Raw genomic sequence first — 25,362 nt, forward strand, 5'->3', positions numbered from 1 at the left:
GCAACATACAATATATCCCAAGCTTCGAAGAAAGTAATTACTTAATAATGAGTGGTTACAAATATAGAATCAGGACCTGCATTTTGCATAAGTTACGGTTCAGTACAAGTTTGTGTTACATGTTGTGTGTGTAACCCTTGTAATAGTTACACAGTATACTGTTATGTAGGGCTAGGGTCTAATGTTGTTAGTTGCTCCTACATGGAAAGACTACTCAATAACCTAATGTTGTTTAGGCCAAAGAACCGTTCCCGCTTTGCTTCTGAAAGGCAGATGACATTGTTCAAACGATGATAATCCTAGTACTTTACAACAATATCTTTCTGGAAAAACTCACCAAGTCCAGAACGTGCGTACTACAGACTTAGCTTTGTGGTATAAACTTTGAATTACATCACATATTCATAATTCATCTCACTTTCTTCGTAACTTCTACAGTGTTGTTAGACCGTAGCAGACGTACATTTATTGGTCCGGTGACCAAATGGTAGAGTTCAAAGATTGTTAGGAAGGAAACTCCAAATAAGCTAAGGCTGTTGCCATTATCAAACACATCATTATATTATTACACTTCAATGGCTTTCTCAATTTCTGCTAGAGCTGGGCCAATTATATTCGCGGAGGGCGGGGGGGGGGGGGGGGAGAGGGGATTCGTATTGAAATCTTTCGCACGCTTGATGTGACTGGCCGGTACGGCTATCCAGAAGTCATGACAAATAGACGGTATAACGGATAAATCGACAACCTGACTTCGCTTGCAAGTGACGTTTTGTTCGTGTCGCTACAAGATGTAGACAGTAATGAAACGTGATACCTTGTTATGTTTAGCTGGACCTGAGATGTCCATCGCTGTACCTTGTGTGCGTACACTATGCTGTGGGTATTGACCGCAGCTTTATGTACTGACTGTACACTAGCGTCTAATTTACCGACGGTAGCGAGCTGTGTGTGTAATTTCTGGGATAGATGGTGGTGTCTAGCACTTCTGTTACACCTCATTCGAAACTAGGTCAGATTACCGGCATGAGACGTTTCTTTTTGAGCGAGTCTTCACACCCTCCGTGACAGAATTAACTCTATTCTCTATAAAAAATATATATATATGCTTTACGTTGTTTTACCGGTTTACGATTTTTGCACATATGAAATTTGGAAGTACCCGACCTTGCATGCCTGAAAAGGATAGAAGGGCATTGCAATGTGATATTTTGAAGTAAAAAATATTTTATATACGTGCAATATTTCCATATCAAAATAGAATTTATCATACAAGATGTCTACAATCTCTTTCTTCAAGTTTGTCTTTTCGAACATAGCCTATTCTCAAACTAGGCTAAAACTTACACCTTTCTATACCGATATTTCCTCGACATTTCGATTTTATATGTTCAAATGTTAACAAGTGACTACCAAAATATATCAGTGTTGCATCGAAATGTTCACTTTACAAATAAAAATTCTTATATGTCGGAATTTCTGGGGAAGAAAATAATGAATAGAAAATTGATCATTTAGACGGGGGCCCATATTGAAGATGATTCTTTTTTAATGTTCTACTATGACTAGAGATTTTCAGTTAGTTCCATCTTGTCTCTTTTCGGATTAATAGAACATGTTTGGGACCATGGGGACCTTTGAGGCTGCTGTATGGGCTCTGTACAGGAGATATGTTGCGCACATATTTTTGTTTATCATCCTCATGCGCCTGTGTAATGGTTCCAATGCAATAAATATCAATCCGTGTTTTCCTGAATAATAACATAAAGAAATGTCAAGGAGGGGGAAATGAAAGTAGCTTCCCACCGCCCGAGGGAAGTCACTGCTTCTGTCGGGAAAATGGTGTCATTTTCTGACTGGGTCCGGCTGTGTCCTCTTATCGGTATAAAGGAACTCTGGGTAGGGAACAGCTGTATTTCATTCGCCTTCACCGGTACGTCTAAATATATCCCATAATGCAGTAGCAGCTCAACGCACTTTTACGCGCAAGGCTGAAGTTAGAAAATTTGGGAATCGGATTGGAACAATTATATGTGTGTTTTCAATAGCAATACATGACATGTAAATTACTAGAGTGGAAGTAGGAAGGCAGTCCTTGGCAAGGATTCTCCTTTACGTATAATCTCCCGTCGCTTCCCGGTTTCAATGAAGCATGCACAACTTTCTCGTAAGAATCTAATTAATTGTTGAATATATCAGAGAGATTTATAAATAAATTTAGCCTTGCTCATGTGTGGTACGGTAGTCAAGGACGCTTCAGACTGATTGAGAGGCCTAACCGTTAGGCTAACATTGACGCTATGTATAACATCCTAGGCCTATGTTAGGTTTAGGCTAGCTTAAGTTACTGTAGGCTTTGCTTAGCAATCGAGGCCTGACATTTTGTTAGGATAGGTTCTAGCTTAGTAATAGTAGTGTACTGTAAGATATATAAATTACTTTTGGACGTAAGCAAGTCGGTTCTCTTTATAGCCATCAGGTTGCAGTAGGGGACAAAACATGCCTATAGGCCAAGGCTGGCCAACAGTCCGTAGCACTAGCACTTTAGCAGCATAGGTAGCCTAGGCTAACACGAGAACACAAGGATATTACTGGTATTTGGTAAGTTCATTGCAGCAATTAGTTTAGACATATATTATCTTGAGAAAGAAATTACCTAGGAGTATCAAATTCATTTTTTTCCCAGCCATATGCCGAAAAAGTAAAAGTATTTCATATCCTGGAACTGAAATTTTTCTGGTTAATTTTTGACAAATCACAGAGATATATGTTATTTCTCTAGTTGTGTAGCCAGTAGCTTGAAATGCATATAAATATTTGTTCACAAATCATGGCAGTTTAATAGTAATAAAGAAGTTGTGTTGTTGGATACATTTCTGTCTGACTGAATCACATTAATATAATCTACAGTCATTTTGTAAAATATTGATGAGGCCTACTCTACTGGTTGATGAATTTGAAGTTCCATTCATCATTTCAGTAAAAATAATCATAATAATCAGCAGTTATTTTTACGATGCTTAAGCCACCACCACTGTGGAAGAAACCTGCAAGGGCTTATAGATTGCGACTTGCACCAGGTGACTTCCAACTCAACATTTTAACTCTAATTTGGAATCTATCCAATTTAAAAAGTCATTTCAGATGGGAAAACCGTAGATTGCTCTTGGATGAACGACTCACTTTACTATGACCCAGCCTGGTATCGTACCCGGAACCTCCCAATTACTAAGTTTCATTGCTTCAAATGCCACCGCCTTTATCCACTCGGCCACAGCACCGGTATCAATCGCAAGCAATATTACAACTTAGCATGTCAATGTCTGTGTTAACATGACCTGCTTGATGAGTGTAAATTTATGAGTATTAATTAGTCATTTGGGAATACAGACCTCTTCAATATAAGGAGAAATAATAGTTTGCTGAAAACTAAGGTTCTAGGTTCACCCGACCAACTAGAAATGGAAATAGTTACCTTACTACATATTCAGTCTGTAATCATCGTCAAAATTACCCACCACCTTGCTACACCAATGAAAACATCGCCCAGTTTACGTTAAATGTTACTGTCTTTCCTCTCTTACAAGTTTTTCTTTTTATTCTTGCTCTAGACTCTTCATTGTTAAGTGCATGACTTATGTCAGAGAGATGTCAGGCCCAGGAAGTTTGAGTCCGCCATCAAGGACAAGAAGTTCTACAGAGGAGGAAGTGCTACCGCTTAGCCCTCATGAACTTGATTCTCCTTTTGAGGTTCCAGCACTACCGGATGGGGTCGGGTTGAAGCCACGCTTAGATTCCATATTTGCAGACGTGCAAGCCAATCTCCCATCAATAGATTTTGATGTCTCAGATGTGAGTCGCAAATAAAAAAATAGACCATATTTGTGGAACTAGTTCATATCGTAAAAGGGACTCTATGTGAATCCAAATTTGCTAGATATGCTAAAATGGCCATGAAGGCCTCCACTCTTGGGGTAACATGGTATGAAACTGGAGTGTCGGACGTTAATACAAGGCACTGTAGCCTCTGACTGGCACCCCACCCCCTCCCCACCCCTTCCTTCTCAATCCATGCTATAAATGATTATGTAGTATGCTTACTAGATAGCCTGGATGGCAGAGCAGAGGTATGTGTAATCTGGAGGTTACTTATTAAATTCTGTTGTAGCTATTAATTTCCCTGCTCTTTCAAATGTGTTTTATATAAAGCTTGCTAGTCCTTTTGCAAAACTTCCAAGTGGTGATACAAAGGCACAAAAATAAAACAAGGCAGTCTTTCAATAAATGTACCATCAAGAGGGGGGGCTTTCTTTTCTTCCATTATAATCTCTTTAACTTTGCTACAACCTATGCTCTAATTGTATTCCTGTATGGAAGCACACTGGAATGAGGACATTTATAGCTGCATGTTTGATATCCATTCTGATCTTCATAGCCTTCATGGCCTTCATATTTTATTTATTTTTTATTTGTTTATTTATTTATTAATATTTTTTTACAGTCTTGCACGACTTTACAACTTCATAGTCCAAAAAGAAAGAAAAAAAAGTAGGAAGAAACAGGGACATTGATAATTTTTATGATAAACTTTTTACGGTAATATTCTTGTTTGAACAGCAAAATTTTCCACATTTTCTCTCTCAGGCTAGCTCGGATGAAGATGTTCAGATTCTCACACGAACTGTTCCAAAGGCTAGAGTTGGTAAAAGGCAGAGAGCGCTCACGGCACAGTCTTGGAAAGCGGCCGTTAGCAGAGCCGACTATGACGACTGTGTCACAGAAGAGAACAGATATGAATACCAAGACTTACTCTCCTCGTCGGATAAGATCACCGATGGGAAAGATTCCGGACTTTCGTCTTCCAGCAATAACGAGAAAAAGTTTGATTTCACTCATCTTGCGCCATCACAGTCCGAGGACGATGATTTTCATCTCAGCACGAAAGAAGAGAGAGATTCTGGTAGGGTCACATCGAGTGCCGATTCGGTCAGCTCTCACTCGGACGACGATACCCTGGAAGTCATAGAAGAAATCATTGGTTTCAAAAACATTCCTCTGAACCTCGAAACTGGTGACGACTCCCAAAGAGCTCCACCGGAAAGAGGCTCAGCTAGCCACCGGTTTGGTGCAGCTAGTAAATCATCTAGGCGAGAATTGCAGTTTGTGGAGAAACAAGAGAAGTCACCTGTCGGGGCCGTAGGAGGATCCGGATTTGAATCTTTCATCCCATCGGGGGTACCACATCTGGAGACTGGACCGATAGACCACATTGATCTGGACCTTCTCCTTGATGCCTTTCCACAGAGAAGGCATCCACCTTTACTAGGAGCTACTAATGTGGTGCAGGTTATACCTACGCACGGTGCCGGCGATGTTATCAGGAATAAAGGTGAGATGGAGTTTGATAGTAATAATTACATCCACAAATTGGATCTTTCACTGTTCTGGGTGGGTCTGTCCACCCTAGGTCAAATGGTCAATGGTCCTCCGGTGGTCGGAGAGATGACCAAATTTCTCTTCGGACAACCAGAATCAGCTGTGGAGGTCATCTGAAGGACAACTAATTGTTCACATCAAATTCAAAGTTTGGATATTTGAAGAATTTGTTTACAATTGAAAGGACAAGTAACAGTTGTTGAAGTAAATTTTGAAACTCAATTGAAATCAAAACCTGTAAGATGTATGGACCAATAACCCAGGGCAAAGACAATGATTAGAAGCTAAATGTATCTCCAATACAGCTTGCCTATAAAGTCTCATTGGAATTGTCCAACATTAATTTAGTTTAGTTCTATAGGAAGGCTTTGACAATGTTGTATTGATATTTTACTTATGTACCTTTAAACAAAAAAGGAAAACCATAAAAAAATTGCAAGCATATATAAAACCTGCTGATGTCATATTTTGACTTGCTCAAGTCGTCCATCTTGTGTTCTATTACAAAATATGTACCCATATATGGTCATATATGGAGTTTGCATGTCTTATAAAAAAAAGCATCTATCTCTCTATCTGTCTATCTATCTGTCTGTCTGTCTTTCTGTCCATCTATATCCGTCTATATATCTATCTACTTATCTATCTAGATCACATTCAGTTTCTTAAAATCAATGCAATTTTGTTTACTTTCTATCATTTCTCTTTGATTTTCATTCTTATCTGACATAGATGAGGACTCCTTGAGTTTAATGACCCAACTGGCACATCTCTGTGTGGAGCAGTCTGGAGGGACGATCAAAACCGAGGACCTCTCCCAGTCTTTTCATACAGTGCAGAGACAGGTCTCCGATAGACCAGCCATCAAAGTAGCCTGGCAGGAGGGTTCAGCAAGGTATCACACACACACACACTGTTTATTGTGCAGCAAGGAATGAATGGGATGGTAGAGACAGAGAAAGTTAGGGGAGGGAAGGAAGGAGCTGGATAGGACATTCCTCCCAGATTTTCCTTTTTAGATGACTGCCACATAGGGTTGATTGACAGACAATCACAAAAAATGGCTGGTGTTAAAGGCTATGCCAACCCAAGCAGTATTAATTATTGATCTGTGGGATAGAGAGAACTGTCATGAACTGATTTAATGTTTCTTCACATGTAAGGCTGAAGACTTGATCAAGTCTAAATACTGTACTTATTTGTTTATTTTTGTTGCTATACTCAATATTCATGGCGCCCAAAAAAAATTAGGACTAAGAAAAAAAATGGCAAAAAATAAAGAACCAAAATGACACAAGCAAGTAGGCTAAATGTGACTACTCTGGCATGGCAGGGGTCTTGTTTTCAAGATCGGGAAGTGCCATTTCCTGCAATCTGGGAGGCATTTTTTCAAAATTTTCTCCATTACGCTACGCGCCAACCATGGTGGCGCGTAGCGTAGTTTGACCTACCAAACGTCCCCCCGGTAATTATTATAGATGGCCACACTCTGATCTGCCGTACCAATCCCAAATAGCTTCCGACGCCTCAGTATACTCTATGTAAATACTCAATGTATATATGCTATGTATATATGTGTGTATACTCTATAACAGAAGTTTTGAAATCAAATCTAAAACATTGACCCCGGCTACAATAACCTAATGATTACATTGATTTCAGGGTCAACACTGTTAACATTCATTAACATTGAAAATATGAAAACAAAAACAAAGAGAAATTAAAAAGTTTCATAACTAGGGGCATTATGACATCACAGATTTACAAACGATGGCATCCGGACACGACTTTTCAAACTATGATACCTCTCAAGCAGAACAAGATGTTGCTGGGCTGTGTGGGGTAGAAGTTCCTCCCAAAAGTTTCTATCATATAAGTTCAAGATGATGGTAGGGTTTGTCATCCCTTTAAGGAAATTTTCAAAATGTCCATGAGAAGACCACTTATATTAGAAGATGGATCTTGAGTCACTAGTTGTACCCATTGGTGTAACCCCCTCCCACCACACAAACGTATGTAGTCACAAACAAGGTTCGTCACATATGTGTCACTCAGAAGGTTAATACGTTGAGGTAGACTGCTAAGTTTTCCCAAAAGAGTTTACACTTTAATCACTACACGGGTACCCTCTACAACTTCATGCACTGTCAGGAGAAATACTTTGCAAACTTTGTATGAAAGATTGTACAGTCATTAGACTTTAATTCTTTTGGGATTTACATTCTTGTCAATGTATGACAGGGTCTCTCCTTTAGCTCAGTTTACTCTCGTGATGTTCATCTTTCTCTCATAAAAGCTTTGAAAGGATCACCGTTTGTCAAGCTCCTTTCTATTCTGTGTCTGTTCGCATCTTGCTCACAAAGTGTTCGTCTTTTCTTGCAATGACAGCTCGGATTCCGCCAAGATGAGCTCTGAGCTTTCGCTGAATTTGTCTTCCCTGAGCGACAAAGACACCCTCATTCCGTCAGACAGGATCAGCCAACAGGAGAAAGATCCCGCAAAAGAGAGAGAAACAATATTTCTTGACTTGAGGAAAGAAGAAGCAAGCAAGGAAAAATTCATAGAGGTAACTGTATTTGTCTGGCAGAAAAATAACATTGAAAGATATTTGAGGTTAAGAGATGGCTATCGGCCCAAAACTTCCTTTTAAGTATGTGGCATATCAGCACAGCCAGGATACATTGCAAAGATCATATGTATATTGTTTAGAAATTCCTTTGATGGACTTTGTACATGCATGAGCTTTTTCCACGAATTCGCAGAATATCCGTGATTTCTTTTCTACCTACAAGATTTACACCTCACATTTTCCCTGAATTTCTAACAACGGCGTTGTATCATTTCATCCGTCGTTTGCATGTTTTTAATTTTTTATGGAAATCCAACCTGTAGGGGGACAAAAACTATTATCCTAACAAACTGTAGAATACGCAAAGTGGAGCCTATACCGCAATTTTTGCAAAGTTCCGTGATTTTATTTTTTACCCCAGGCACATCCCTGTTCATAGTTTTGTTAACAAAACCATTTGAGTCAGTACCACAGATAAATATTAAAACACAATTTTATAGGAAATTTAAATCTTTCTATTATAGTTTCAAACAAGTTTCAAACATGTTCAAATTTTGAACATGTTCTTTTAAGGTGAGACAGATTTGATGGATTTTAAACTTGCCTGCCCTGTTGTTAATATTAAAGCAAAGCCTTTTTTTGTTTTTTGACAACACTTTTGACAACACTTTTAGTTTTGATGAAATTGTTGTAGCTCTTGCAATCACACTGGCATGTATATGTATGTGTTTGTGTGTACCTGTGATCCCTTTCTTATGAAATTTACAGTGTATCTTTAGAAGAGAAAGTTGGATGGAACTCTACAAGTGTGTAACTGTGTGGAAGCAGGATACTTAATTTAAAACTTGTTTTTTGTGTAGCGAAGGTCAAAGGTAATTTTAAGTCAGAAAACATAGTTGAAAATGTGGAAAACTTGTAAACATGATAACTCAAGAGGGAAACTTTTGGTTTATATCATAATTTGTATATATGTGCATGCCCATAGTGAGCAGATGAAGCCTGTGGTTGTTTGCTATACTCACTTTGTGGTCAAGCATAGTTAGAAATATTAAAATATTGTTAACACAATATCTCAAAAAAGCAGAGTCCATGCCCATGCCCAACATTGAGTAGATAGAATCTGTTCGTAATGCACATGTCATAGGTCATTGGAGGTCAGCAATTTGTCAAACTTTGTCTTCATGAATATCAAATTTGAAGAAAAGTCAACAAATTCTGTCATCAAAACCGTAAATGCAATCTTCCTTTACTGCTTACAAAATCATTTACATGTCAATGGATAAGTAACTGAAACTGAGCTGAGGAGCTTTTGCTGTTTTCAAATTTGCTTGTTACATGAAAGAGTGCTTCGAGTATATAACATTTTGTAAGGGCTAGAGTGTGTGTGTGTGTGGGGGGGGGGGGGTATTCTTGCAAGCCAAGGTAGTTGCAAAGCAAGTGCTAGCTATCTTTGTTCTGTGGACTCTTACCGACTTATGCAGTATTCCAACAGGGTCAGTCTTATTGAATAGGTGAAGACAAGCTGTCATTTTTCACATGGAATTATCTTCCCTATTATGTATAACGGGTAGGAATTTCCCTAAAAGTCATAAATTAAGCAGTGAAAATGAAAGTTAGGTTGTCGTTTGGATGGCGAGTCCAATAGTCCTACTATTATTTGTTTCGCTTGGGGTATACTATTGTCTGGATTTTATGTGAATAGTTGTCTTTGTATGTTTTGAATTCTTATGTTTCAGCAGGAAATGTTTTAAGTTTATTTAGCAGAACCTTGCGTGCAAAGAAGCCATGCAGCATCGTGAAGCTGGACTCTTGAACCGATACTGAACTGTTATCATTATCATTAATATTATTATTAACATTCATAAATTACATTTACAAAGCTCACTTATTCTTAAAGTAAGCTCTAAGTGCTCTACAAATGAAACAAACTTTCAAAATTTCATAAAAGAAAATAACAATGAGATCTTAAATAGATAAGACAATGAAAAACTGTAAATGTAAATTGAAAACAATAGGAGCACACTAGAGAGTTACTGTAAAATCCAAACTAACAAGAGCAATGTCAAAGTTAAAGGCTCACAGAGAAACACAACAAGGGGGTGGAACAAAGGTAGTGGACATTATTGAAAAAAATGCGTGAAGAGATGAGTCTTTAAGTTACATTTAAGGGAACAAAGGGAAGTATTAAATCTGATTTGTACATACTACGCAGCTTTGATGCTACGTCATAAGCCTGGATACTTCACAAGTCCAGGGATCTAAGAAACATTCACCACTCTCTCCTTGTCTCTTTTGTAGTTGGAGCATCCAGAAGCAGTTCGTAGGATTCTTTGCCTTCAATCACCCAGGTAAACCAAGCTATGCAGTACCATTGAGGGTTGTAGGCCATCTAGTCATTACACACTTTACTTTTGTATGGTAGCTTAGGCTATAGGCTACTTACTGTACATGGAATTCAATGTTATTGTACAGTCTGATATGTAATAAGTAAGTACCCTTATAGCATGGTGCAAAGTTTGCTGCATGTTGCCTGATGGTCTGGTTTTGTATCCACGATTTAGTATGTTAGCTGTAAAGGTGCGTGTGTGTGTGTGTGTGTGTGGTAAAATGGCTGGTTTAGTATTCTGCATGGTATAATTGGAATGATCTGATTTAGCACATGGTGTGGCAATGTGGTATACCTTGCTAGGGTTTGATACAGGCAATAAGTCCTGATGCATGAATATATGGTAGCATGGTGTTGTGTGTGGTACATTTCAGTATGGTGCAAGATTTAGTATGATATGGTGTGCTATGCAGCAGGGCATGGTGTGATAGGGAATGTCACATGGTTTGCTATGGTGTAGGAGTTATGATTTATAGTATGTACATATGGCATTCAGAATTGTTTGGTATGGTGCAATGTGTGGTGTGGTTGGGTGCCTGGATAGATAGGTGTGTTTGATAATGTGCATTGCATGGTGTTATACATGGTGCTGTGATGGTGAAGTATTAGTATGGTATTATTCAGTATGACTCAGTGTGTGTTATGATTGGGACTGCTGACTGGTTTGATTTCATTAAGCTTGTATGTTGGTATGTCTGGTATGGTAGTTGGTATTGTACATGGTGCTGTGATGGTGAAGTATGAGTATGGTATTATTCAGTATTGCTTAGTGTGTGTTATGATTGGGACTGTTAGCTGGTTTGATTTCATTAAGCTTGTATGTTGGTGTGTCTTGTATGGTATTTGGTATTACACATGGTGCTGTGATGGTGAAGTTTGAGTATGGTATTATTCAGTATGACTAAAGTGTGTGTTATGATTGGGACTGCTGACTGGTTTGATTTTATTAAGCTTGTATGTTGGTGTGTCTGGTACTCTGGTATGGTATTTCGTATTGTACATGGTGCTGTGATGGTGAAGTATGAGTATGGTATTATTCAGTATTGCTTAGTGTGTGTTATGATTGGGATGGTTAACTGGTTTGATTTCATTAAGCTTGTATGTTGGTGTGTCTGGTATGGTATTTGGTGCTGTACATGGTGCTGTGATGGTGAAGTATTAGTATGTTATTATTCAGTATGACTTAGTGTGAGTTATGATTGGGACTGTTAACTAGTTTGATTTCATTAGACTTGTATGTTGGTGTGTCTGGTATGGTATTTGGTATTGTACATGGTGCTGTGATGGTGAAGTATGAGTATGGTATTATTCAGTATTGCTTAGTGTGTGTTACGATTGGGACTGTTAACTGGTTTGATTTTATTAGACTTGTATGTTGGTGTGTCTGGTATGGTATTTGGTATTACACATGGTGCTGTGATGGTAAGGTTTTAGTATGGTATTATTCAGTATGACTAAGTGTGAGTTATGATTGGGACTGTTAACTGGTTTGATTTCATTAGACTTGTTTGTTGGTGTGTCTGGTATGGTAGTTGGTATTGTACATGGTGCTGTGATGGTGAAGTATGAGTATGGTATTATTCAGTATTGCTTAGTGTGTGTTATGATTGGGATGGTTAACTGGTTTGATTTCATTAACTTGTATGTTGGTGTGTCTGGTATGGTATTTGGTGTTGTACATGGTGCTGTGATGGTGAACCATTAGTATGTTATTATTCAGTATGACTTAGTGTGAGTTAAGATTGGGACTGTTAACTAGTTTGATTTCATTCGACTTGTTTGTTGGTGTGTCTGGTATGTTATTTGGTATTGTACATGGTGCTGTGATGGTGAAGTATTAGTTTGGTATTATTCAGTATGACTTAATGTGAGGTATGATTGTGACGGTTAACTGGTTTGTTTTCATTATGCTTGTATGTTGGTGTGTCTGGTATGGTATTTGGTAGTACACGTGGTGCTGTGATGGTGAAGTATTAGTTTGGTATTATTCAGTATGACTTAATGTGAGGTATGATTGTGACGGTTAACTGGTTTGTTTTCATTATGCTTGTATGTTGGTGTGTCTGGTATGTTATTTGGTATTACACATGGTGCTGTGATGGTGAATTTTTAGTATGGTATTATTCAGTATGACTTAGTGTGAGGTATGATTGTGACGGTTAACTGGTTTGATTTCATTAAGCTTGTATGTTGGTGTGTCTGGTATGGTATTTGGTATTGTTCATGGTGCTGTGATCGTGAAGTTTTAGTATGGTATTATTCAGTATGACTTAGTGTGAGTTATGATTGGGACTGCTGACTGGTTTGACTTCACTAGACTTGTATGTTGGTGTGTCTGGTATGGTATTTGGTGTTGTTCATGGTGCTGTGATGGTGAAGTATTAGTATGGTATTATTCAATATAACTTAGTGTGAGGTATGATTGTGACGGTTAACTGGTTTGATTTCATTAAGCTTGTATGTTGGTGTGTCTGGTATGGTATTTGCTGTTGTACATGGTGCTGTGATGGTGAAGTATTAGTATGGTATTATTCAGTATGACTTAGTGTGAGTTATGATTGGGACTGCTGACTGGTTTGACTTCACTAGACTTGTATGTTGGTGTGTCTGGTATGGTATTTGGTATTACATGGTGCTGTAATGGTGAAGTTTTAGTATGGTATTATTCAGTATGACTGAGTGTGAGGTATGATTAGGACGGTTAACTGGTTTGATTTCATTAAGCTTGTATGTTGGTGTGTCAGGTATGGTTATTGGTATTACACGTGGTGCTGTGATGGTGAAGTATTAGTATGGTATCATTCAGTATGACTTAGTGTGAGGTATGATTAGGACGGTTAACTAGTTTGATTTCATTAAGCTTGTATGTTGGTGTGTCTGGTATGGTATTTGGTATTACACGTGGTGCTGTAATGGTGAAGTTTTAGTTTGGTATTATTCAGTATGACTTAATGTGAGGTATGATTGGGACTGTTAACTTGTTTGATTTCATTAGACTTGTATGTTGGTGTGTCTGGTATGTTATTTGGTATTACACATGGTGCTGTGATGGTGAAGTATTAGTTTGGTATTATTCAGTATGACTTAATGTGAGGTATGATTGTGACGGTTAACTCGTTTGATTTCATTATGCTTGTATGTTGGTGTGTCTGGTATGGTATTTGGTATTACATGTGGTGCTGTGATGGTGAAGTTTTAGTATGGTATTTTTCAGTATGACTTAGTGTGAGTTATGATTGGGACTGCTGACTGGTTTGACTTCACTAGACTTGTATGATGGTGTGTCTGGTATGGTGTTGTTCATGGTGCTGTGATGGTGAAGTATTAGTATGGTATTATTCAATATAACTTAGTGTGTGTTATGATTGGGACTGTTAACTGGTTTGGTTTCATTAAGCTTGTATGTTGGTGTGTCTGGTATGGTATTTGGTATTACATGTGGTGCTGTGATGGTGAAGTTTTAGTATGGTATTATTCAGTATGACTGAGTGTGAGGTTTGATTAGGACGGTTAACTGGTTTGATTTCATTAAGCTTGTATGTTGGTGTGTCAGGTATGGTTATTGGTATTACACGTGGTGCTGTGATGGTGAAGTATTAGTATGGTATTATTCAGTATGACTTAGTGTGAGGTATGATTAGGACGGTTAACTGGTTTGATTTCATTAAGCTTGTATGTTGGTGTGTCTGGTATGGTATTTGGTATTGTTCATGGTGCTGTGATGGTGAAGTATTAGTATGGTATTATTCAGTATGACTCAGTGTGTGTTATGATTGGGACTGCTGACTGGTTTGATTTCATTAGACTTGTTTGTTGGTGTGTCTGGTATGGTAGTTGGTATTGTACATGGTGCTGTGATGATGAAGTTTTATGTGTGTTATGATGGGAGAAGTGTGTGTTATGATTGGGACTGTTAACTGGTTTGATTTCATTAGACTTGTATGTTGGTGTGTCTGGTATGGTATTTGGTGTTGTACACGGTGCTGTGATAGTGAAGTATGAGTTTGTTATTATTCAATAAGACTTAGTGTGTTATGATTGGGACTGCTGACTGGTTTGATTTCATTAAGCTTGTATGTTAGTGTGTCTGGTATGGTATTTGGTATTGTTCATGGTGCTGTGATGGTGAAGTTTTAGTATGGTATTATTCAGTATGACTTAGTGTGAGTTATGATTGGGACTGCTGACTGGTTTGACTTCACTAGACTTGTATGTTGGTGTGTCTGGTATGGTATTTGGTGTTGTTCATGGTGCTGTGATGGTGAAGTATTAGTATGGTATTATTCAATATAACTTAGTGTGTGTTATGATTGGGACTGTTAACTGGTTTGGTTTCATTAAGCTTGTATGTTGGTGTGTCAGGTATGGTATTTGGTATTACATGTGGTGCTGTGATGGTGAAGTTTTAGTATGGTATTATTCAGTATGACTTAGTGTGAGGTATGATTAGGACGGTTAACTGGTTTGATTTCATTAAGCTTGTATGTTGGTGTGTCTGGTATGGTATTTGGTGTTGTACACGGTGCTGTGATAGTGAAGTATGAGTTTGTTATTATTCAATAAGACTTAGTGTGTTATGATTGGGACTGCTGACTGGTTTGATTTCATTAAGCTTGTTTGTTGGTGTGTCTGGTATGTTATTTGGTACTACACATGGTGCTGTGATGGTGAAGTTTTAGTATGGTATTATTCAGTATGACTGAGTGTGAGTTATGATTGGGACTGTTAACTGGTTTGATTTCATTAGACTTGTATGTTGGTGTGTCTGGTATGGTATTTGGTGTTGTACACGGTGCTGTGATAGTGAAGTATGAGTTTGTTATTATTCAATAAGACTTAGTGTGTTATGATTGGGACTGCTGACTGGTTTGATTTCATTAAGCTTGTATGTTAGTGTGTCTGGTATGGTATTTGGTATTGTTCATGGTGCTGTGATGGTGAAGTTTTAGTATGGTATTATTCAGTATGACTTAGTGTGAGGTATGATTAGGACGGTTAACTGGTTTGATTTCATTAAGCTTGTATGTTGGTGTGTCAGGTATGGTTATTGGTATTACACGTGGTGCTGTGACTGTGAAGTATTAGAATGGTATTATTCAGTATGACTTAGTGTGAGGTATGATTAGGACGGTTATCTGGTTTGATTTCATTAAGCTTGTATGTTGGTGTGTCTGGTATGGTTTTTGGTAATACACGTGGTGCTGTGATGGTGAAGTATTAGTATGGTATTATTCAGTATGACTCATTGTGTGTTATGATTGGGACTGCTGACTGGTTTGATTTCATTAAGCTTGTATGTTGGTGTGTCTGGTATGGTATTTGGTATTGTACATGGTGCTGTGATGGTGAAGTATGAGTATGGTATTATTCAATATTGCTTAGTGTGTGTTATGGTTGGGATGGTTAACTGGTTTGATTTCATTAAGCTTGTATGTTGGTGTGTCTGGTATGTTATTTGGTATTGTACATGGTGCTGTGATGGTGAAGTATTAGTATGTTATTATTCAGTAAGTAAGTAAGTAAGTAAAACTTTATTGCTCCAAAAAAGGAAATTAGTGTCTCGCACATAAAAGTTCAAAACAGTACAAAAATAAATGAGCATAGGAAAATACAACAGAATATATATATATATACAGATGGAGATTAAAGAATAAGAATGAAAAACAGTAAGACAAGGACAGGATAAAAGATTATTGCAACAGCCTAGCGACGTAAGTTGACATTGAAAAGTTTGATTGCACGGGGAGTGAACAAGTTACGATAGCGATTAGTTCTCGTGTACGGCTGTCTCAGTCTGCCACTGCCTCTGTTAATTACATTGTCATTAAGATAACAGTGAAGGGGGTGGCAACAGTCATTCCAAACTGAATCTAGCTTTGTTTGAAGCAGTGACTGGTACACCGAGTCGACTGTATGCTGTTGACCTCCAATGACTCCCCCAGCTTTTCTAATTATGTGATCGATACGGTCCTTCTCGACTTTAGTGACATTCCCACCCCAACATATAAGACAGTATCTCCAAACTCCGCAAATAATAGAATTATAAAACATTTGCATTATATCGGTACGTACAGTATGACTTAGTGTGTGTTATGATTGGGACTGTTATCTGGTTTGATTTCATTAGACTTGTTTGTTGGTGTGTCTGGTATGGTAGTTGGTATTGTACATGGTGCTGTGATGGTGAAGTTTTAATATGGTATTATTCAGTAAACTTAGTGTGTGTTATGATTGGGACTGTTAACTGGTTTGATTTCATTAAGCTTGTCTGTTGGTGTGTCTGGTATGTTATTTGGTATTGCACATGGTGCTGTGATAGTGAAGTATGAGTTTGTTATTATTCAATATGACTTAGTGTGTGTTATGATTGGGACTGTTAACTGGTTTGATTTCAGCTTGTTTGTTGGTGTGTCTGGTATGGTATTTGGTAGTGTACATGGTGCTGTGATGGTGAAGGTTTAGTATGGTATTATTCAGTAAACTTAGTGTGTGTTATGATTGGGACTGTTAACTGGTTTGATTTCATTAAGCTTGTCTGTTGGTGTGTCTGGTATGTTATTTGGTATTGCACATGGTGCTGTGATAGTGAAGTATGAGTTTGTTATTATTCAATATGACTTAGTGTGTGTTATGATTGGGACTGTTAACTGGTTTGATTTCAGCTTGTTTGTTGGTGTGTCTGGTATGGTATTTGGTAGTGTACATGGTGCTGTGATGGTGAAGGTTTAGTATGGTATTATTCAGTAAACTTAGTGTGTGTTATGATTGGGACTGTTAACTGGTTTGATTTCATTAAGCTTGTCTGTTGGTGTGTCTGGTATGGTATTTGGTATTGTACATGGTGCTGTGATGGTGAAGTATTAGTATATGGTATTATTCAGTATGACTTAGTGTGAGTTATGATTCGGACTGTTACCTGGTTTGATTTCATTAAGCTTGTCTGTTGGTGTGTCTGGTATAGTATTTGGTATTGTACATGGTTCTGTGATGGTGAAGTTTTAGTATGTTATTATTCAGTATTGCTTAGTGTGAGGTATGATTGGGACTGTTAACTGGTTTGGTTTCATTAAGCTTGTATGTTGGTGTGTCTGGCATGGTATTTGGTATTGTACATGGTGTTGTGTCTGTGAATGGTTGACTTGGCATTGTATCATTAGTAGTATGATACGATTATGATATATGCACTACCAATTCATGCATTGAAACATCTCTGTGTGTGTATCACTGCAGGATTAACTTGACTTACCTGTTTCCCTAATTGACTGTACTGGGTGCTGTGTTAAAAGTTCTTTGCATGTATTTTTTAACTCTATGTTGGAACGGATCCACTTTGATTAATTTCTGTAATATTTTATTTATGACACCTTTCTAATTAGTTTAGTTAATTAGTTACTTCATGAAAGCTTTAACATCAACTCCAGAGCTCCCCTCCCGAGATTTGGTTAAATACATTATGAATATGCATTGTAGACATTCAAGGTTAGATGAATGCAACAGTTTTCATCCATCTTTTTGTCACAGTGAATTGAGCAGCTCGGACGATGACAGTGAAGATGAGGATTCACTGGTTGCATGGCATCTCCACAGAAGGAGAGCCATGGAGAAAGCCAAAGAGGTCAAAGGTCAGGTAGACTCTCACGCAGTCGCTGAGAAGAAACGGTTGGAAGAGAACAAGTGAGATTAAGGGCAGCATTTTGTATTTTGCTCATGTTGGCTATCTGCATATCAAACTTCCCTAAGATTGTTCAAACTAAAAGCGGTTTAAAATTGAGACAAGCTTCCAGATTTTTCTATCATTTTAGATTTTTAGCTCATACCAGCATGCTGGTGTGAGCTATTGTTACAGTGCGGCGTCTATCACTCTATCACTCTATCCGTCAACAATTGGTAAAACCGCTCCCACTCGCACAGTGTTTGATGGAATTTCATGAAACTTGGACACAAGGACCATTGGGTATAGGGCCATCAGAGATGGTCCAAAATTTGGGGTCAAAGGTCACCTGTGGGCCGTAATGGGCCATTTTGTGGAAATACGCAAAATGCTTCTTCTCCTACAGATTCCATGGTACAATGTTGAGGGTTTGTCACGATAGTGCTATGGTAGTTTTACCTTCAGGGTGTTCATGAATTTGAGATCAAAGATCAACTAGGGGTCTTTTGTGGCCCGGGCCGCGGCCCTATATTTTCAAATTGCTCCTGTTCTTACAGTGTATGGCCAATTATAATGAAACTTGGTCACAATGTTCCTAGGGATGAGAGTTACGAGGGGTGTTCGGAAAATTGAGGTCAAAGGTAATTTAGGGGGTCATCGGGGGTCATTCTTTGTAATATTTTCAAATATCTCAATCTCCTCAAGATTTTGATGGATCATATTCAAAGTTGAACTGATGATTGTTGGATTGTGTATGAATAAGGTGATGCCTAAAAATTTTTGGTCAAAAGTTAATTAATTACAATTAATCCCCATTGTTTAAAAAAATCTGAGCCTTCACTTTTTGCCAAAGCTCCTTTAATTTGTCTCCCAATCCCTGCAGTGTTTGTTTACATTTGTGGTTAAGCTCTGCAGAGGCTGTTAGTGGAATTAAAGCAGGACTGTGAGTTGTTATTAACTGTTGAACTGTAAGCATGAGAGCCCTATAGCCAATCAGCACTTGCCGATTCTTAGAAGTCTTTGAGCCTGAGGTATGTAGGCAGCTTGTGAAGTTATGTCTTGTAGGGAGTGCTTGTTATGTCTGCTAAGGTAGAGGGGAGAAAGTTGAATAGGGTAGGCCAGTGGTATTGTTTGAGAGAGTGGGTAAAATAGGATTTAAAGGGGAAAATAGGAATTATAGCCAGTGGTGTGGCCAGGATTCTGCTAACGGAGGGGGGGGGGGTTATCCCTCACGGGCCCAAAATTGGTTTTGTGGGCCCTACATTTTTCAGCTCGAAAAGGTATGAGCTTCTGCACCATTGGTGCTCTAGTTTAGCTCATACTAGCATGCTGGTGTGAGCTATTGTTACAGTGCGGCGTCTATCACTCTATCACTCTATCCGTCAACAATTGGTAAAACCGCTCCCACTCGCACAGTGTTTGATGGGATTTCATGAAACTTGAACACAAGGACCATTGGGTATAGGGCCATCAGAGATGGTCCGAAATTTGGCGCCAAAGGTCACCTGTGGGCCGTAATGGGCCATTTTGTGGAAATACGCAAAATGCTTCTTCTCCTACAGATTCCATGGTACAATGTTGAGGGTTTGTCACGATAGTGCTATGGAAGTTTTACCTTCAGGGTGTTCATGAATTTGAGATCAAAGATCAACTAGGGGTCTTTTGTGGCCCGGGCCGCGGCCCTATATTTTCAAATTGCTCCTGTTCGTACAGTATATGGCCAGTTATAATGAAACTTGGTCACAACGTTCCTCGGGATGAGAGTTACGAGGGGTGTTCGGAAAATTGAGGTCAAATGTCATTTAGGGGGTCATCGGGGTCATTCTTTGTAATATTTTCAAATATCTAAATCTCCTCAAGATTTTGATGGATCATATTCAAAGTTGAACTGATGATTGTTGGATTGTGTATGAATAAGGTGATGCCTAATAATTGTTGGTCAAAAGTTAATTAATTACAATTAATCCCCATTGTTTAAAAAAATCTGAGCCTTCACCTTTTGCCAAAGCTCCTTTAATTTGTCTCCCAGTCTCTGCAGTGTTTGTTTACATTTGTGGTTAAGCTCTGCAGAGGCTGTTAGTGGAATTAAAGCAGGACTGTGAGTTGTTATTAACTGTTGAACTGTAAGCATGAGAGCCCTATAGCCAATCAGCACTTGCCGATTCTTAGAAGTCTTTGAGCCTGAGGTATGTAGGCAGCCAGCCAAAATTTAGGCAAGGAGTGCTTCAGGTCTGCTCAGGTAGATGGGAGAAAGTTTAATAGGGTAGGTCAGTGGTATTGTTTGAGAGAGTGGGTAAAATGGGATTTAAAGGGGGAAAATAGGAATTATAGCCAGTGGTGTGGCCAGGATTCTGCTAACGGAGGGGGGGGGGGGTTATCCCTCATGGGCCCAAAATTGGTGGAATCTGAAAAATGGCCTGAAATTTGGTGGGCCATAAAGTTTTGTGGGCCCTACCTTTTTAAGCTCGAAAAGGTATGAGCTTCTGCACCATTGGTGCTCTAGTTTTTTTTTTTTTTTCAGTCAGATTTTTTTGTGAGGGTGTTGTGGTCATGAGGGCGTTGTGGTAAAGTGGTTAAGGAAGTGGACTTGTGATCTAAGGATTACAAGTTCAAGCCCTGGTCAGATCATTGCGTTGTATTTTTGGGCAAGGCACTTCATTGCCTCTCTTCACCCAGGTGTATAAATGGGGACTTGCGAGGTGACTTGTAAATATAGTTGTGTGCGCCGGTTTGTGGCTGCACCCTATGGGAAGTCCTCGAGGGGACACGTGGCTGTGGTGCCCCAGGAATTGAATTGTGCGCACTTTGGTGTGTAGGTGTGACAAGTTACCAATGACCAGGGTTAAGTACAAGCGCATAGAACTTTCGGATAATGCGCTATATAAATAACGGGGTAATAATAATAATATTAATATCAAGTGATGAAGGTTCATGAGCAAGTGTCTCTTTAGAATTTGAATCAATTCCCAACATTTCATAGCCTTAGGCACCTATCGACACCATCGTCAATTTACAGGCTGCCGAAAGCACCTTTGAACGTTTTCGACTCTCACTTCCTTGGTTGCGGAGGGGCACTTGACTCTTCTCCCCCAAAAGAAACAATGTCTAAGGGTGGGAATTAGTTTGTTACAGATTCTTGTACCTCATTTAGTATATAATTGTTTGACAAATTCTAATCACATTTTCAGTTTGTCTGTGCTTTAGTACGTGATAGTGTTTAAAATATTTCCGTCACATATATTATGCATCGCACGTTAACATAGTAACATGCTTAAAGCATTTCTGTTTTAAAAATTATTCCTGTTTCAGAGATCGGTTTCATCGACCTGCCAAAGCCATCACAGTTTCCTATGAAACCAAAAGTCAATTCTCTCCACAGTTGTCAATACAGGTAGGGGTAAGTTCAGTCACCAGTGTCATTCATGTGCTGTCAATTTTTTTCCTTTAGTTTCAACAAAGTGACATACTTATAAATGTACAGTCTTTTCGACTGTACTTTTGAAAATGAAAGTAACTTCCCTAGGGAATTCAGAATGACTACAGTGTTTTTAAATTCTTAATCAAAAGCACAAGAATTTGTGATCTTGATTTAGTTCATGTTAACCATCCACGACCATTTTTTTGTTGGCATCTGTCATTCTTTAGAGAAGTCACTGATGTTGATATACTATGATTTTCTGAGTGTGAATCAGTTTAATTGATCTTTGATATTATTCTTATTACTATTATCATTCAATTACATTTATATGGCATATATTCTATAAGTAAGCACTTAAGTGCTTTAAAAATGAAATAAACTTCAAAACCTAATAAAAGAAAATAACAATGAAATTTAATAGGTAAGACAATAAAAACTATAGATGAAGACAATATATAAACAAATAAGTGATAAGTACTGTGAAATCGAAACTAACAAGAGCAACATAAAAATTCAAATGCACTTGCTTCTTTCTCCCTGTGGGGTATCTGGTGTCCCCATAGCAACCGGCCAGTGATGTCCCTGTAACGCCTCCCCAGTCTCCCGCCTCTGGGACACCTAAGAGAAGGGACAGTGATGCCTCCAGAAACCTGCAAAAACAACTTCAGAGGGAAATGACGAAGAGACTAAGAGAAGAGAGAGAAGCGGAGAGGCAGTCCAGAATGAGGCTACAAGGTCAGCTGAATGCAATGAAACCCACAATGGACTCTACAGGGAAGAACGCAGCGGCTGAGTCCACGCAAGTAATCTTTGATATGGTAAGCAGGGAGTCATTTATCCGGTATGGAATCATAAAATGATGTACAAAAACGCTCAACTTGCTGTACAAAGTCCAAAGTTGTATCACAATTTTCTTTACTCAGGAACACAGTATTTTATAAGATATAATATCCAGAGCCTTAAGAACTGCTATACAAAGTGTTGTTGTACACTAAGGGAAGCCGCACAAGTATAACCGCCATGTCCAGGCCGGCGGAAGTCTCGCACCACTCGCTCATAATGCATGTGCATATTGGGGCCCATGGCTGAATGCACACCAGCTGATAGCCATCCTGAGTAATATGCACAGTGTCATTACAACACAAAGCTGCTTATTGTTCACAAACAATGATCAAACCTGGCCAAGTAAGCGGATAAACTTTGGCGGTTTTAACAGACGGTAGAGCTATAGTTTATGTTGCAAATTGCCTTATACACTAAAATCCGCCTCTACCAAATGTCTGAGATTCAATGCTTTATTTAATTCTTGCAAATCTTCCATGTTATCAATTTCTTGGTCGTTTACCAATGATCGATATAAGAACCACATTTTACTCCATAAGGCAGGACTTTTGGGGAGCATAGCGTAGGCCTTTAGGTAATCTTTTCACCCCAATGAAGGTTTAACTAGCTGGCTAAAAAAGTACAGATCTGCCGGAGTGCGAAAAATTGCTCTACAGTCAACCATATTTTTCCACCTGCTAGGGAGTTCAGGTCTTGTTCTTCACATGTGGGATTATTCTAGAGCCCTCCGTATGTTAGACTCTAGTTCACGCTAATGTGCACGTGTACATGAAGTTAGATCGTGATTTGCTTTCAGTTTTCATAGATTTTAAATCTTAAAATTCAGGAAACTTGTACTTGCAAATACGCAACAAAAGTTATTGTACCCACTTGCCCGACTGGGCAAACAAGAAAATTAGCATTTAAGATTCCTGTAGTATTAATTCACATTTCCTCAATTATTTTCACGAAAGGTTTGCCTTTGCAGAAGGATAAAATACGGCGTATAAACACACTATCTTTGAGGAACTTTTGGACATCTTTTGACTCTTAATTAAAAGTGCTCTGTTGTTCAACTCGCTATTGTGTTCATATGGGCTTAGTAAAAGCTTGACCGCGGCTGTGAATGTTACTGTACAGCGAGGAGGGTAGTTTGGAGACTGCGTGCACTCAAGTGTGACTCATTATCTGCTTGTGGCTGTGCTCATTAAAGCTGCGGATAAATCCGCCGGTCAGGACTCGGCGGAAAATTTGCGAGGCTTCCCTAAATTATTCCCTGGTCTGAGATATATACTGGTCCCTCTCCCAAGCCCCTTGCCTTGTCCCTCCCCATGCCCCTTGCCTTGTCCCTCCCCAAGCCCCTTGCCTTGTCCCTCCCTATGCCCCTTGCCTTGTCCCTCACCAAGCCCCTTGCCTTGTCCCTCCCCATGCCCCTTGCCTTTTCCCTCCCCATCCCCCTTGCCTTGTCCCTCCCCATGCCCCTTGCCTTGTCCCTCCCCAAGCCCCTTGCCTTGTCTCTCCCCAAGCCCCTTGCATTGTCCCTCCCCAAGCCCCTTGCCTTGTCCCTCCACATGCCCCTTGCCTTGTCCCTCCCCATGCCCCTTGCCTTGTCCCTCCCCATGCCCCTTGCCTTGTCCCTCCCCATGCCCCTTGCCTTGTCCCTCCCCATGCCCCTTGCCTTGTCCCTCCCCATGCACCTTGCCTTGTCCCTCCCCATGCCCCTTGCCTTGTCCCTCCCCATCCCCTCCCTTTCCCCTGCCCTTCCTCCCAAAATGTTAGCTGATACTTTAATTTGAGTTTTCAATGCATCCATTGAGTGGAGAGTTATGGCACTCAGGCGTGTTAGAGCTATCAGAACCATCAATGACATCGTTAATGAGCATGACGGTCTGCTCATTTCCTGATCTGCCTTCTCATTTACATAATTTGCCGTCCGTGAGCTAATTGGCAATATTTTTGTAATGACTTTCATATCTCATTATGAATACATGCCTCTTTTTATTACTTGCAGTCAGTAATGATAAGCCGAACAAAGAATACAATTTTTGTTTATCTTTGAAAAGCAAGATAACTTGCACACTGTAATCAAACTGTCGATGTTTTCATACGACATACTCACTGAATATTATAAACCAAAACTACTTTCAGTGTTTCCAACACAATCATGGTCTTGGTAACTTGCCGTTCGCCATCCATGATCAATTTTTTTCAAAGACACAAGTTTTGGGAATTCATTCTTTAGAGTCTTCTCAAGTGCTGATATACTATGATTTACTGATTGTGAATCAGTTTAATTGATCTTTGATATCAAATGCACATACTTGTTTCTTCCTTTGGGTATTAGTTTCCCCTTAGCAACCAGCCAGTAAAGTCCCTGTAACAGCCAAGCAGTCTCCTGCCTCTGGGACACCTGAAAGAAGGAACAGTGATCCCTTCCCTTCCCCTACCCCTCTTTATGTGCAGGGACTTTTTCTGTGCCAGATACTTGGGTAGATGATGATATGATTTAATTCACTAATCTCAATCTGATGGCTAAAAATGAAAGTAACAGCTCATACAAAAATACTGTCTCTAATTAGTAACAGCTCAAGCATGGTGACATGCCCTACAGAAATACACACCACACTGCAGGATATTGCCAGATGACTTATGAGGGTATCAATGTATGTTAATAATTCATCCACAGAGCGACAAAAATATGCCACTAAAAAAATACCGACTTGTATTTGAATGAACTCAGAGTATATTTGATAGATGAACACACATCTGAAATATGGCCATGTTTCAAGAATTAAAAATAAACAAATTAAAAACATGAAAGGACTGAGCAAGTTTTTAAGAAATTTAGTGTCATAGTAAGATTTGCTCTGATACATCTCTGGATGGCATTTTAAGGGATATCAGAAAAATGTTCATTATAAGCTGACGTTAGGTGGATTGTTTTGGGTCAAAGTTTGGGCTTTGTTAGATATATCATTAATATGTCATGAATCATATCAGATGCTATGGTTAACATAGATGTAGCAAATTGTACTGTTTACAGTCTCCCTCCTTTCCTCCCCTCTCCCTTCCCTACTTACTTC

The 25,362-nt window shown here is 39.0% G+C and overlaps 2 protein-coding genes across 3 annotated transcripts in view; one reads left to right on the plus strand and one right to left on the minus strand.

The window, feature by feature from the left end:
• LOC139977184 (ankyrin repeat and SAM domain-containing protein 3-like) overlaps positions 1-495 on the minus strand; it is a 40,883-nt gene extending 40,388 nt beyond the window's left edge. Inside the window, exon 1 of one of the 2 annotated variants that reach the window (XM_071986422.1) lies at positions 338-495. The gene's annotated coding sequence lies outside the window, so the exon portion shown is untranslated. The remainder of the gene's footprint in view (positions 1-337) is intronic. The other variant, XM_071986423.1, reaches the window with a different exon arrangement.
• A 3,118-nt stretch (positions 496-3,613) lies between these two features.
• LOC139977286 (dynein axonemal assembly factor 8-like) overlaps positions 3,614-25,362 on the plus strand; it is a 44,186-nt gene continuing 22,437 nt past the window's right edge. Inside the window, exons 1-8 of the mRNA XM_071986572.1 lie at positions 3,614-3,849; positions 4,642-5,386; positions 6,166-6,328; positions 7,822-7,999; positions 10,301-10,350; positions 17,910-18,062; positions 21,349-21,430; positions 22,021-22,275. Coding sequence (XP_071842673.1) covers positions 3,628-3,849; positions 4,642-5,386; positions 6,166-6,328; positions 7,822-7,999; positions 10,301-10,350; positions 17,910-18,062; positions 21,349-21,430; positions 22,021-22,275 — 1,848 coding nt within the window. The 5' untranslated portion in view covers positions 3,614-3,627. The remainder of the gene's footprint in view (positions 3,850-4,641; positions 5,387-6,165; positions 6,329-7,821; positions 8,000-10,300; positions 10,351-17,909; positions 18,063-21,348; positions 21,431-22,020; positions 22,276-25,362) is intronic.

This window comes from Apostichopus japonicus, chromosome 12, assembly GCF_037975245.1.
Source record: "Apostichopus japonicus isolate 1M-3 chromosome 12, ASM3797524v1, whole genome shotgun sequence".
NCBI classification, from domain to species: domain Eukaryota; kingdom Metazoa; phylum Echinodermata; class Holothuroidea; order Aspidochirotida; family Stichopodidae; genus Apostichopus; species Apostichopus japonicus.